The sequence below is a fragment of the Lissotriton vulgaris genome, chromosome 2_1, assembly GCF_964263255.1.
Source record: "Lissotriton vulgaris chromosome 2_1, aLisVul1.2, whole genome shotgun sequence".
NCBI lineage: Eukaryota > Metazoa > Chordata > Amphibia > Caudata > Salamandridae > Lissotriton > Lissotriton vulgaris.
In genome coordinates, this window is record NC_141687.1 from 615,228,924 (window position 1) to 615,243,754 (window position 14,831).

Here is a 14,831-nt window from a genome sequence, read left to right on the forward strand (position 1 = left end):
GTAACATCTCAGTATACGTTCTCACCCAAATCTAGCACTGCAGGTTACATTGACACCCACCTGTAATATCCCAGTTTATGTTCTAAACCAAACTAGTATTGCAGGTTACAGTAACACCCAGCTGTTACATCCCAGCATATGTTCAAACCCAAAACTAGCACTGCAGGTTACATTAACAGCCAGCTGTAATATCCCAGTATATGTTCTCACACAAAACTAGCAATGCAGGTTACATGAACAGCCAGCTGTAATATCCCAGTATATGTTCTAACCAAAACTAGCACTGCAGGTTGCATGAACAGCCAGCTGTAATATCCCAGTATATGTTCTAACCCAAAACTAGCATTGCAGGTTACATGCGCCGGGACGCCTCTTTGCTGGGGCAGCTGTTGCGCTTTACCAAACCCCTAACATAACATTAACACCCATTAACACCTTAATTCCTACGCAGATGCACATTCCTACTATTCCCCCCCCCCAACCCTTACAGGCCCTCCAAACAAAACAAGAGAGGCATCATCGATAATAACCTGAGAAGAGTCCCTATCACTCATGATCCCACCTCCCCCCTCACCACTCCCCGTCTCAAATGCATACTCCCAAATTGTAGATCTGCCTCTAGACACGCAGCAGACATAGCTGACCTCATCATCTCACAAGAGCTTGACTTGATTATATTAACCGAAACGTGGCTAACAGAATCCTCCACCCCACTCCTCGACATCCTAGTGCCCCCCAATTATGACATCATGAGACTAGACAGAATCGAAAAGATAGGTGGTGGTATCGCCTGTATACATGGGAGTAATATTACAGTTAACAGGGCCATATCCCCTCTTCAGCTCTTGCGAATATTTATGCCTCAACCTTAGCAGTAATTGCAAATCAATTTGTTCGCTACACATCATCTACCATCCATCTAGAGACAACCTCATCTTCACCGAACACCTCATGGACATCATCTCCTCGAACACAGGAAGGGAGAATACCCAAATATTCCTGGGCGACTTCAATCTCCATTGGGATGACCACAATGACGATGTGGTTAATAGTTCAAGTTTCAAGTTTTATTTATTTATGTTTTGGAACTCATAACAGAGGTACACATAAAATCATCAAACAATGGCATTACAATATACAAAGAACAAAACTAGTATATTTCCATAAAACTTTTAAGAAAAGTAAAAAATTGCACAACAAAACCTCTCATTTGGTGGATTACAAATAGCTTCCAATAAAGCAGAAGCGGAAGCAATACTGAGTCTTAAACAGGTAGGTTTTAACCATTTAAGACAATATTTTTTTAGAGCCAGACAAACCAATAACACATGATTAACATCCTGTTTAAATTTGTTGCAAAAATTACACATTACTGAAGAGCCATACCATTTTGACAATAAAACATTTAAAGGGAGTATGTCCTGCCTCAGGAGGAACAAGAAACGACGTACCCCATGGGGAAGATTCCAGGAAATGTAAGGTTGAGGAATTCTAATTTGAAATTGATTAATAATTGGTAGCGGACCTCTTTTTACCGTGAGGGCCTCTTTGTCTAGATCAAAACTTAGATTCCATGAGGCTAATTTTAGAGTCAGTTTTAACTGATAAGCAGATAACGAGAAGAGTGTCAATTCGTCTAATTTCTGTAATTTAACTGCTAGTCTAAAATTCTTTACAATTGTGGTGTACTCCTTTAAGGGTCTGAGAAGTTCTTTTTGAATCAGATATCTTAGGGTACCAGGTTCACCATTCGCCAAGCTGGAGACCCACCGTACTACCCCAGCAAAACCCCTGGACCCAAGCACTACGTATACCGAATTCCAACCTAAAAGCCGCTATATTACATGCATTATTAACCATACACAATTTCCATAAAATCTTCATAAAATCTTCCCCTCTGTGGTGTTCAAAAAGCCCCATTTCCCCACTTCGAGTAATTCTATGCCGTATAGTAAGGAAGACGGGACTTTAGCTCTGAACACCTCCAGTAGGTAGGCAAAATTCTTCTGGCCGGTGGATCTATAGAGGGTATTTAAACCCCTCTCATGAGACATTGCCTTACGAACATTGTTGGCTATATGGCCCTTATCACTCAGTGTGCTAGAAATTATTTTCCCTAGAAAAGTATAAGATTCAACAACTTCCAATCCAAGGCCCCCTATGTTCCAGAAAAAACTCCCATATTTTTGTTTTTTCCTTCCCACTTATTACATCCAGGATTGACCCTTTTGTGGGGGTGTTACAGATTTGCGACAGGGTAACGTCATCGAGGAACTGTTTAAGACTATTAACCACATCTTTTAGACTTGGTCCGAGAGCTCCACTCTGATACTTGGTGTAAAGTGCTTTGAAGAGACAGGGGCCTGTCTGAAAATTTCATACCAGTTACCCCGATGGTGGTGTTTCCGTGAGGGGTCATTTGCTTCTCGCACATATTTTCTCTCTATTATGAGGAACGTCTAATATTTGTGGTGGACGTGTGTGACCAACACTGGGTTGGCTCATTGTGAGTGGGTGTTCTGAGGTGTTGCCAGGGAGAACAGGTGTTTTTATATGAGCGGAGCACAGTGCATTACCTCCTTATAATGTTTATAAGAGTGTAGTGGGGAGAAGGTTTCCAATAAATACCCCCCTTTTTGTCACTGTTATAGCAGCACGCGATTGGATTGGGTCTTTATTTTGAAATACAGTTTATGAGTGGAGGGCGACCCTTTCCATTTTCCCTCTTAGCGCCTGTGTGGTTTGAATGAAGGCAGAAAACCATCTCAAATTGAACGCTCAAAAAGCTGAATTCCTCCTTGTTGCACCACCTGCCAAGGTCCCCATGATGCAAGATCTGGCCAAATATATTACTGCATTCAATGTCAAACCTAACATTGTAGACTCAGCGAAATCCTTGGGAATAACACTTGACAGCAACCTTACCATGCAAAAACACATTAGTAATGCAATAAAAGGAGCAAAGTTCCAGATCAACACGTTGAGGAAGCTGAAACCATTTTTGCCAGCAAACGATTTTAAGCTGGCAGTTCAAGGGCTTGTTATCCCGAGGGTGGAGTACGGAAGTGTTTCCCTATGTGGCCTCCCTAAAGCATCAACAGCACCCCTAAGAGCCACTATAAATACAGCAGCAAGACTCATCACTGGCTCAAAGAGAAGCTCTCCTATTTCCCCAGACTTAAAAGCCTTGAACTGGCTTCTGTTTGAAGACAGAATTCACCTAAAGATAGCATGCATGACTCATAAGGCCCTACACCACAAAGCACCCAGCTACCTCACACAGAAGTTGACGATCTCTGGTGGATCAAGAGCTTCAAGAAACTCTAAAAACCTGTTACTGAAACCCCAAAGATTCAACAGGAAGAAAACATATAAATAAACCTTCTCTGGGATGGCGCCCAGGATTTGGAACTCACTGCCCCCAGAAACCAGACTAAACGCCTCTACTGTTTCATTCAAAAAGGAAGTGAAAGAGTTCCTCATGGTAAAACTCACCTACCCATAATCCAAGGTATCTCTTTGACCAAGCACCCCCTTTCCTTCGACACTCACTTGGACAAAGGCACTCCAGGATTTTTAGGTACGCACGCTGACCACTACCTAATTCAACGTTCTTATGTTGTACCCTTATGCCTCACTTTTGTACTATGTGCTTTGTATTCTTGATGTGCCTACATTTACACGTTTGTATGCCTAGCTTAACTGATTGTAACGCGCTCTGATATCCGCAAGAATCTTCTTTGCGCTATATAAGACATTCAAATAAAATAAATAAATAATAATAAACTGTAACATCCCAGTATATGTTCTCTCCCGAAACTAGTACTGCAGGTTATGTGGAAATGTACCTTTTTAGGGGTACACTGGTGCAGGTTCACCCTTTTGTCCACAGGTTCAAAAACCAGCAAAGTAGAAATCAGCACTGGAGTAGGACTAAATAACAAGTTTATTAATCACTCATGAGTGGGACCACATCCACACAGCACTCTCAAGTGCTGGAGAGGTAGTACACTGAAGTCACAGAACACAGGTCTTTTATACAAGTTTTGTGCAGTGTAAGCACGTGAGCAGAAATAGGGAGAACACGTTTTAGGAATAGTTATCATCAAACAAGGGCTGATAAAAACTACATGGTCAGCAAAATGGGAGGGGAAACAGGAGTGCTTATGGCAGCAGTAAATGATTGACAGTTAGCAGATGTACTGGCAACTACAACTCTCAGCACGTACATTGCTTTTAGCTGAGTCAGGAAGTCAACTATGGATAGCACAAGCAGAGTGAAAAGACGAAAGAATTATGAAAGAAACTTAAATGGATACCAGAGCCAATATGGCTGCAGCCTATACCAAATAAAATATTACACGTTTTCCACAGGCGGCCCTTTTGGCATAAGCGAAGACATTTTCTTATGCTTTAAAAGTGGTACGATAGATATCATGGATATCAATCGGCATCATATTGCTGACTTCTCGATCTATTGCTAAATGGGCATTTACATTTTGGACATTTATTTTAGATGGTAGACAAGTATTACAAGTGGAAATACAGAGGGAACAAGCATTGGCCCGCATTGGATACATAAACACCTGATTTTCCTGCTATTCAAAGCAGGACCAACAAAGAAAAATAGTCCCAAATTTAAATCAACATATTGCTGTAATGCAGTGTCAGTTTGATCCACTTCATCATTATTTATAGTTCTTTTGAATCGGTTCTAGGACATGTCATTAAACAGTTTTTGATCTTTATGATAAGATGCAGGTGCTATGAACACCGGAGGAAGCAAGAAGGACACGTAGCATGTTCCAGACCAACCAATTGATAGATGATAGTAGCCTTTACTTCCACAAATGAAATAAGTGTTGTGCAAGGATAAAAAACTGCTATTGTTCATTCAAGTAATGTTCAATACTGTGGTACAGTCACCTTTTCCCACTGGGATACTACCAAAACTGCTCGCACAAAGATTTGCTCGGGCTCTAGTAGCAGCGATGACCAAAGGCCCGTTCCCATGGCCATTCGAGTGTTGGGGAAAACATAACGTGTGGAGAAATTTCCTCTACAATACTCCTCTATTTCCCATGTAGTTCCTTTGGCTTGTGGGTCCCCTTCCTCATCGGGGTAACAAACTTTATTAAACTTTGTATTAAGTTCTCCTACATCAGCTATAGTGATGTTAGCAGTTTCAGAGGCCCAGAACAGTGCGAACCAGGCTCCACAGGAGCCATTTTACGAGAATGGCAGCGGTGACAACGGGATTCCTTTTATTTTCTGATGAGTAGGAATCTTGCCAAAAAGCCAACATTAGTAGCATTGCTTAGCTGATGTGTCTGATGCAACATTTGAAGAAATTATTTGTTTCTCATATTTTGCCGGTATCCCTGTTCATGTTGTGGCAAATCAAAATGATGGGTCTCTTCTGCAGCAAGTGATGTAACAGTAATGTTTGGTGAGGATGCTCCAGGCATTGCTTCCTTCACTACCCACATTACAGTAGCGATGATGTCAGCAGTCAAAGTAAGACCAAGGATGCAGATTGTACAGCCGTTGAACATTGTCGCAGCGATCGCCTTCTTCTTAGGCGAGCTTATTTTCATCGGCAAACAACAAATTAGATGATGCCTTAAGGTCCTGGGCAGGCGCTGGTTTCTTCACTAACATTGAGACGAGTAGTCACTAATAGGCTACCTTCCTTTGAAGTCAGTCTTTAACCACCCAGGACAGTGGCTCAAACTGTCTCTTTCTGCGATGAAATGTCTTTCTTCCTGGATAGAAGCAGATATCTAGATGTACCAAGGATTGTGTGGTCCAGTAAGACTTCCTCAGGTCCTTCAGGTGACGCAGCTCAACCATTCTCAGTAATCAGACTGTTGTGTTTATCTGTCAACGCAGCTGGGCTGACGAGGGCTTGTGGCATGGAATCGCCAGGCCGCAGATCGCGGCCTTCACCCTGCAACCTATCTGGAAGGGCTTCCCGTACCTGCTGATAAATAGAAGACAAGCTGTCTGTTAACTTGTACAAATAGTCACTGATCAACACATGGGGTACATAATGTATAGGGCAAGGCTTAGGGATTCCACAAATATTCATAGGCCTGCCAAACACAAACTCATATGGCGTAAGGCCAGATCGTGTATGTGGTATTGATCTGATAGAAAGTAGTACTAGGGGCATGGCATCAGGCAATTTCAAAGACTTGGAAGCCTGTATTTTAGCCAATTTCAGAGGGAGTGGTAACGCTCCTCTAAGCCTGCTGATTGTGGATGAAAAGCGGCATGACATTTCTGCTTAATCCCTAATCCTTCATGACATATTCTACAACTTGCCTAATAAAATTAGGTCCGTTGTCCCTTTGCAGGACCTCAAAAGGTGAAGTTGGTGTTGCAAATCCTCCTGTTGAGTTCTCGTTCCTTTTCCAGGATTATACTGAAGACAGACCAAACAAGACTGGACCATATTTTTAGCAGTGCTGGTAATATCAGGATGATCCCAAACGTACATAAGTTGTTTTGCTATCGAGGATGCACCAACATGTGCCGGCCCATGTGCTATGTGAATCATGGGATATAAGTAAGCCGTGGGTAACTTCCATTTGGTCATATCTTTATTCCTCCAATATCCAGTGTTCCTCCCTCAGACCATTGATCTAGTTCGTCAGCAGAGGCAGATTGTTGCATGTCCAGCACTTCCTGCCTGGCATCATGCCAACGTTCAGCTTGTGATTTCACCACATACATGGAGGTGGTACTTCGCTGCATTGCAGTCTCACAGGCTGTGTGATCCGCAAATGCTTTTTCCTGCTCCTATTTTATCAGTCACTTTCTTGTGTGCACTACATTTAACAATTGCTACTTTCTTAGGATAGGTTAGGGCAATAAGAAGATTAATCACTAAATCTCCATGCACTATCTGTGTCCCATGTGAGGTGAGGAAACTCCTTTCTTTCCATAAGCGACCAAAATTATGTGCCACCCCGAATGCATACTGGCTGTTGGTAAAAATATTGACAAGTAAGTTTGTACTAAGCTCACATGCTCTTGTTAGTGAGTGTAGTCTGGAGTTCCTAATACTGGTGCAGAACAAAGAGCTTGGTGTGACTGTTGGGAGGCAATATAGAACTGCAACAAAAATAAAAGTTGCATCAAAAACAGTGAACATTTTTTTTTTCCATTCTGAGAGTGAGAGCGGAAATGGAGAGCCCGATAGGACCCGCTTAAAGCCCGGGACTTAGGGTTTAGAAATAGAGCTCAGCTTCCATGCTCTTGACTCGAATGGGGAGGAAGAAGGCGTTTGAGTTTAATGAAGGCGCCCATGGCCATGATTGGTGGTACAGGAAAGTGTCCTCCATCTTGGCATCTTGATTCATATTCATAAACACTGCTAGTCCTGCCCAGGTGTGGGATCCACGGGCTAGAATTCTTCTGTGCTTATGATTTCAATGAATATACTAAGAAAATGGAACTTAGTTTTTTTCTCATTTCTTTTATGGGGTCTTAATTATTATTTATGAACACTGAAAAGAGCAAGTCGACAACTGCCTCTAAAAAGGAGGCTGGATAGCTGTGAGGAATCGAAAGCAAGAGAAATAGAAAAGATATTCATCCATGTTGATTCTCCAAAATGAGAGGGCAGTGAAAGTGACAAACTCAGCAAGCAGTGCACCTGCTTACATTGAAGAGTTGACCCCTTGCCCCACTCCCACCCTCCAGTTTGATGATAAAGTTAGGAGAAAGGCAAACGTCTAAAACTGAAGAGGCCTCTGAGTTCTGTTTTATCTCTGTTTCTGTGTCCGCCATGATCCATCCCTGAACCGGGGGTACCGAGGGAAGTGCCAGAGGTACCGACTACCGACGGGCAGGCCAGGAGTAGCAGCCACTAGTCCTGTCCTGTGTTCCTTCCCTAGGAGGTGCGTGTTTGGATGTCTGCGCAGAGAGAGCTTATGCGCATGCTCAACTGGGCAGTCAATCAATCAATCAATCAATGACATTTATAGAGCGCGCTACATACCCGTAGGGTCTCAAGGCGCTGGGGGTGGGGGGGGTGCCGCTACTGCTCGAACAGCCAGGTCTTCAGCTTCTTCCTGAAGGAGAGGTGGTCTTGGGTCAGGCGCAGGTCGGTCGGGAGGGAGTTCCAGGTCTTGGCGGCCAGGTAGGAGAAGGACCTGCCTCCTGTAGTCGCTCTTCGGATGCGGGGGACGGCGGCGAGGGCGTGGTTGGCTGATCGGAGGTGGCGTTTGGGAGCGTAGAAGTTGATTCGGCTGTTGAGGTAGCTCGGGCCTTGGTCATGTAGGGCTTTGTGTGCGTGGGTGAGGAGGCGGAAGGTGATTCTTTTGTTGACGGGGAGCCAGTGAAGGTCTCTCAGATGTCCGGAGATGTGGCTGGTTCGTGGGATGTCGAGGATGAGTCTGGCTGAGGCGTTCTGGATCCGCTGGAGTCTCTTCTGGAGCTTGGCGGTGGTACCGGCGTAGAGGGCGTTGCCGTAGTCCAGTCGGCTAGTGACGAGGGCCTGGGTGACGGTCTTCCTGGTCTCGGTGGGGATCCACCAGAAGATCTTCCGTAGCATGCGTAGGATGTTGAAGCATGCCGAGGAGACGTTGTTGACTTGCCTGGTCATGGAGAGGGAGGAGTCCAGGATGAAGCCCAGGTTGCGTGCATGGTCTGTCGGTTTGGGTGCGGTGCCCAGGGCGGGAGGCCACCAGGAGTCGTCCCAGGCGGAGGGTGAGGAGCCCAGGATGAGGACCTCCGTCTTGTCCGAGTTCAGTTTCAGGCGGCTGGTCTTCATCCACTCGGCTACCTCTTTCATCCCTTCGTGCAGGTTGGCTCTGGCGGCGGCGGGGTCGTTGGTCAGGGAGAGGATCAGCTGGGTGTCGTCGGCGTAGGAGATTATGTTGAGGTTGTGTTGGCGTGCGATGGCCGCGAGGGGGCTCATGTAGACGTTGAAGAGGGTGGGGCTCAGGGAGGATCCTTGAGGGACGCCGCAGATGACTTCGGTGGCCTCTGACTTGTACGGTGGTAGGCGGACTCTCTGTGTTCTTCCGTTGAGGAAGGAGATGATCCATTCCAGCGCCTTGTCCTGGATTCCGACGTTGCTGAGGCGCTGTACTAGGGTGCGGTGGCAGACAGTGTCGAATGCCGCGGAAAGGTCTAGGAGGATGAGGGCCGCTGTTTCTCCGTTGTCCATCAGGGCTCGGATGTCATTGGTGGCGGCGATGAGGGCGGTCTCGGTGCTGTGATTGGCTCGGAAGCCGGACTGTGAGGGGTCGAGGGATCCATTCGTCTCGAGGAAGGCGGCCATCTGCTTGTTGACGGTCTTCTCGATGACTTTGGCTGGAAACGGGAGGAGCGAGATGGGGCGGTAATTCTTGAGTTCGGTGGGGTCCGCTGTGGGTTTCTTGAGTAGAGCGCTGAGTTCGGCGTGCTTCCAGCTCTCAGGGAAGGTGGCGGTGTCGAAGGATGTGTTGATGATGTCTCGCAGGTGCGGTGCGATGACAGCGTCAGCCTTGTTGAAGACGTGGTGAGGGCAGGGGTCGGTCGGTGATCCGGAGTGGATGGAGTTCATCGGGCGGATGGTTTCTTCGGTGCTGATCGGGGTCCAGGCGTGGAGGGTGGTGGTGGGGGGTGTTTGATCGGTCTTGGTGTGCGTTGGTTGGTTGTTGAAGCAGTCAAAGCCCAGCAGCCATCACCCCTAGCCACGGATGGACTGGCCATGCAGACTTAGTAGGCAGAGCCCCCCAGGACAACTGCATCAGAGGGCTAGAGCTGCCTCACATTTCTCCTCACAAGCATGACTCAAAGCGCTGCTTGTCCTCACACCGGTGCGATGCAGCCCCTGCCCGGCCTTCTTTGTAAACAAGCACTGGCTGCTGAAGGGACACACACCTCCTGTGTCACTGCTGTGAGCGGTATTCTGTATGGCACCAGGGGACCTTTTCACCAGAGGGAGACTAGGATATGAGTCCCAAAGCACCCTCTGTCCTGGGGAGTAATTTCCAGCTGCAGATCTTTTCCAAGCGTTCAAAACGACACATTTTAAGTCCATCTTCAAGCTAAGAAGGTTTATGGTCAATAGTTTCTCTTGTCTCTCTTCTATTATCACTATTCTGTTTCTTTCTCCACCCTCTTCTTTCATTGTCACTATGATGTCTTTCATTGTTAGCTTTCTGATGTTTTTGACTACCAGTCATCTGCTGCATGATTCAGTGCCTTTAATTTCACCCATTTCAAGTAAAGTTGAGTGCGCAGTCTTGATTCGTTTCATGCATATGCCGTTATAGTGAACCAGACAGTAATGTTTACTATACCACCTGAACAAATGTACTATTTTAACATATGCAAAATCCTCATTATATACAGGTAAACATGTTCACCTTAATATATTTACATTTTATACCTTGACGTAAATAATGTATACAACATATACAGGTAATATAAACGTTTATTAGGTTAGATCTCAATAAACACGTATACTGTATAAAGACGATGAAACACGTGCACCTAATTTATTGAAGCTAAAAGAAATGTGATTCATGCCGCCTAGTGGTGGGCAAACAAAGCAAGACCTGAGAATGCTTTGAGACATGTTTGGCTTAGGTTCGGTCCTTGTCCCATGTAGACAACCTTCAAAATGAAGACAGGCCAAGCACCCCAAATAGCCCCCATTCCCTCTCCCGAATGTAGTTTTAGAAACACAAAACTGTTAAATATGGGATATCCAGGCGTGTATATAAAATCAGCTTTTCTTCTTGCACTGGAGGCAGAACTTGTCCAGGAATGTGTCTATTTCTAGCTAGCTGCACTTCTTATATGTCTGCTAAAGACCGGTAGCTAACAGAGCTCTGTTGGATCCTGAGGCCGCTTTGGTTTCTTAATCTGTTGCCGTTATTGATGGGTTCAATCATCCCTGAATGAACCTGTTTTTGTTAAGCAAGCGGAACACCGAGCTATAAACATAAAAATAACATTTCACGCCTTTACTTTTGCTTAGCACTGTACTTTTTTCTAAAAATATATATATTTTTTGTATAGTCAGATTTAACGTGATGTCCCATAAACATATTGTATTAATGTAGCCCAGGAGAGAGCTGAACACAAAGCACTGTTAAATGGGAGATCGAAGGCAACATCCATCTGAATTGTACAGTTTGTTTCAGGAAACTGGGCTAGAATCCCAGCTTGCTCATTTGACCAAATAGTGTGGTCCTAGGCCAATCGCTGTACTACAGAGACTCTTTTTCCTTGCACGACCAATGTGAGAGCACCGTGAAGTAATTAGGAATGCAAGAGGTGCAATAATGCTACTCGTTCATGGTTTGATAGGGAGTAATATTGCTTTACATTTAACCACCAGTCACGTACAAACAGAGCAACCCCCTCTTATCAAGGAGGCAAGGTTATAAAACCAGAGCACCAAATATTTCCCATTAGTGTGATAGTCATACTTAACAAAAAATGCCAAACTTCTCATACATTCAATTAATAATACACCACACTTGTGATCAAAGGAAGCTCATGAGAATAACATACGTCTAGAAAAATAATCATTGCAATCATTAAAAATGTATTTACATTACTTAAATTACTCCAAATAAATTTTAATGAAATGTTTTTTTTCTACGATAAAAAAAATCTTTTTGTAGACAAATATACATCCACCATATATAACACAGAGCCTTTATGAATTCATCAGTCATATAAATTTCCAGGGGATGTGGATTTTACACAATTAATCATTGATGCGTTTCGGAGGTTCGAATATATTATTTCCACCTTCTTCAAAACGAAAAATATTTTAATATAATAAAAATGTAATGTAAAACATTTATAAACGGAGGAAAAATAACAATCAATTATGCATAAATACTTCATATTCTATTAAATCAGCAGGGTACAACAATTCATCTAGTGCAATGGATATTAAATGTAACTCAATGTAACACACTAAAAATACATCCCATAATTTAATATTGCATAAATATGATGTAATTCCACAATACATTTGTTGCGTGATTTAATCCAAGCCTTTGATAGTTCTGCTTGTGCTCTGGCTATTGAAGCTACTTCTGATTGATGTACCTATGGATTTGATTGCTTTCCCAGCTCTGACACATACATGAAGCTCATGCTACTTCCTACGGCCCTGCCTTAATCTCAACAGAAGGTGCCCAGCAGAATTAGAAGACAATTAAAACTCTGCATTCCTTGGACAACTGAGACTGTAAAAGGATGTGCTCCCTTCTTCCACCTTGCACGTGCTTTGCATGCAGTACCCTGCTGTCAAAGCCCCACTTGCCCATGAGCCTAATTCCCAGCATTTGTATTTGCATGCCCCCGATCTGCTTAAAATGTGCCTTTACTTGGATTCTCAATGTGTGTTAGAGAGCGTCCTATGCCAGATTCCCTGTGGTCATGAGGGTGATCAGTTGCCCAGGAGCTCTCCTCTAATCATATAGTCATTTTTCCACCATTAATTCTTTTTGTCACAGACCAACCCACTTCATGAAAAAGTACACCCTGTCCCCATCCATTACTACGGCAGCAGGCCTTATTGTCACCATCAGTAAGGCGGCAGACCCTGTTTCCATTGTGATTTAACATGGCAGGCACCTTCTAAACCATCAATACCACAACATGCCGAATTCCCAACCAACAGTTACACAGAGGGTCCTGTTTTGAATAAGTAGAGGGTTTTACTGTGGCAGGACTAGGCCTTCCAACCTCTCCTCATTGCTCCACTTGGGGAAGAGTTCAGAACGAATGTTCAGTGCACTTGTCTGTCTCAAATTTTCCTTAACTCATCACTCAGACAGAAACTGCACCTTTCGGAGAACGCGGACCCCCAGAAGTCTCCCCCGGCATAACAGGATTTCCTTTAGCCCGCCCAAGTCCAGGTGGCCACCCACGGCTTGGACAGTGACATCCAGGTGGAGAAGATGCCGGGGGCACAGAATGGATTCATGGGGTGCACCTGAAAAGGCGTTACTTAGTCATAGTGGTGTCCATCTGTATCTGAAGGCAGCGCTTGAGATGGAAGTCTTCAGAAGTAGAATTGGCTGTGCTTGAAAAGGCTTTGGAGACCTACCCTGGAAATACTTCTAAAGACGTGTATGTGAACTCGGAGGATTGATTAACTATAGCAAAATGTTTTGTTGTTGTTTTTTTGTGTGCAGCAGTTGCTTACTTCGTCTCTCTAGCAATAGAATTCTGAAAGTCCAGGGGCACACAAGGGAATGACGCTCCTGCAATAGTATAGACTGAGCTAGAGAAAGCTGAAATCGCACCAGGTGTTGTAGAAAGGATGTGGCGTCCTAGAAACAAGGGTACCAATGACCAAGACAATGTCTAGATCATTCTCTGGAGGCCCAGACCTATCTAGGCAATCATTGGCAGTGTCCGCGTCTGGATGAGGAAAAAGGCCTGTTAGGGAGGCCAAAGAGGCAGGAACTGGTGAGGGGACAACATTTAGGTTGACGTGATTTCCTATTAGACATGTGCTCAATAGAGGCTTAGGGGACTGGGATAGGGTCAGGCACCTGACTAAGATGTATCTGGTTCTACTGCAACCCTATTGCCCTATAGAAAGCAAACCTTACTTTACCTCCAAACATACCTCTTAATTTGTCAGTGTCTGTGCAATAGTATGTGTGCAAGAACATGCAAATATATTTAGGTACTCGAATAGGCACAGTTGTCGTCTGCCATTAGTTTCTGAAATGGGCCTCCCTAATTGCAATTTTGATACTAGATGTGTTTTGATATTTGCTTCTGCTTTCTACTGTGTACTGACATTGAGAAATAAACTTGTTTTGTGAGTGAGGACTCTTGTTTGCTTTTATTTTCATTGGGTACTGATGGTTTGAAGTAAGTAGGACTTTGCTGCTGGTCTCTGTGGTGAAGAGGGGGATGGATGGTGGATTGGAGGGCTCTCTAGGCCCTCTTAGGAGAATTTGGATGTGTGGTCAACCAAAAGCTGCCTTTCTATACCCATCTTTTTCAGCCGGATTGGTCTTGGATTATGCACATATTTATTAAACATAGCAGATAGTTTTGATGAATTACACAGTATCTGAGTACAATTATTTGGTGCAATAGTCAATATAAGAACACTAAGAACAATGGGGCTGATTTAGAGTTTGGCAGGCAGGTACTCTGTCACAAACATGACTGATATCCTGTCCACCTTGTCACAAGTGCACTATATCCTAATGCACTTGTAATAAGACAGATGCAGCATCTGTCTGCCCAGCTCTTAATCAGGCCTCAGGCCTAGGGAAGGACATCTAGAATTCTAGAGGTTAAGTTATATATAGATATTGTTGTGCAGCACACTACTACCCCAGTGTGTACCCTTCACAGTTTGCACATTGCATTCCCTGATGCCCCTTTTCTGCACTTACTGTTTCCTTAGACATCTTCTCAGTGGCCACCAATGTATATATTGGGCATTTTGGCCTCCCTGGTTATGTAGTGGGCCTTTTGACCTCCCCAGTTAACCTTTTTCCACCCCCAGAGCAGGTTTAAACTCACTAGTTCAGGCACCTAGAGTCTGAGATTTGAAAGGCCCCCATTTGAGGAGCAGCTCTGGAAGGCACACACCTTCCCACAATCTCGCGAGATTTCAGAACGGTGGCGATCTTGGTCACGGATATATAAATACCATGCCTAAGCCCTTTAGCCTTGCTTGGCATACTTAACTTCAGAGACAGAAGAGCTCCTGGAACCTACAAGCTTAAACGCACCTTGTGAACTTCTTGGAACAGCGACGTCTTCCTCGCCGAGCCCTTCAGTCCTGCGGCCCCTGCTCCTGAGTCAGCACTCGACTGCTGCACCTGAAA

At 44.5% G+C, this 14,831-nt stretch overlaps 1 protein-coding gene across 2 annotated transcripts in view; it reads left to right on the plus strand.

Annotated features, from left to right (window-relative positions):
- The window catches only part of CCDC28B (coiled-coil domain containing 28B), a 31,965-nt gene extending 18,152 nt beyond the window's left edge, over positions 1-13,813 (plus strand). For both annotated transcript variants that reach the window (XM_086955669.1, XM_086955668.1), the window contains one exon: positions 12,803-13,813. In XM_086955669.1, coding sequence (XP_086811795.1) covers positions 12,803-12,857 — 55 coding nt within the window. In that variant the 3' untranslated portion in view covers positions 12,858-13,813. The remainder of the gene's footprint in view (positions 1-12,802) is intronic.
- Positions 13,814-14,831: the final 1,018 nt, after the last annotated feature.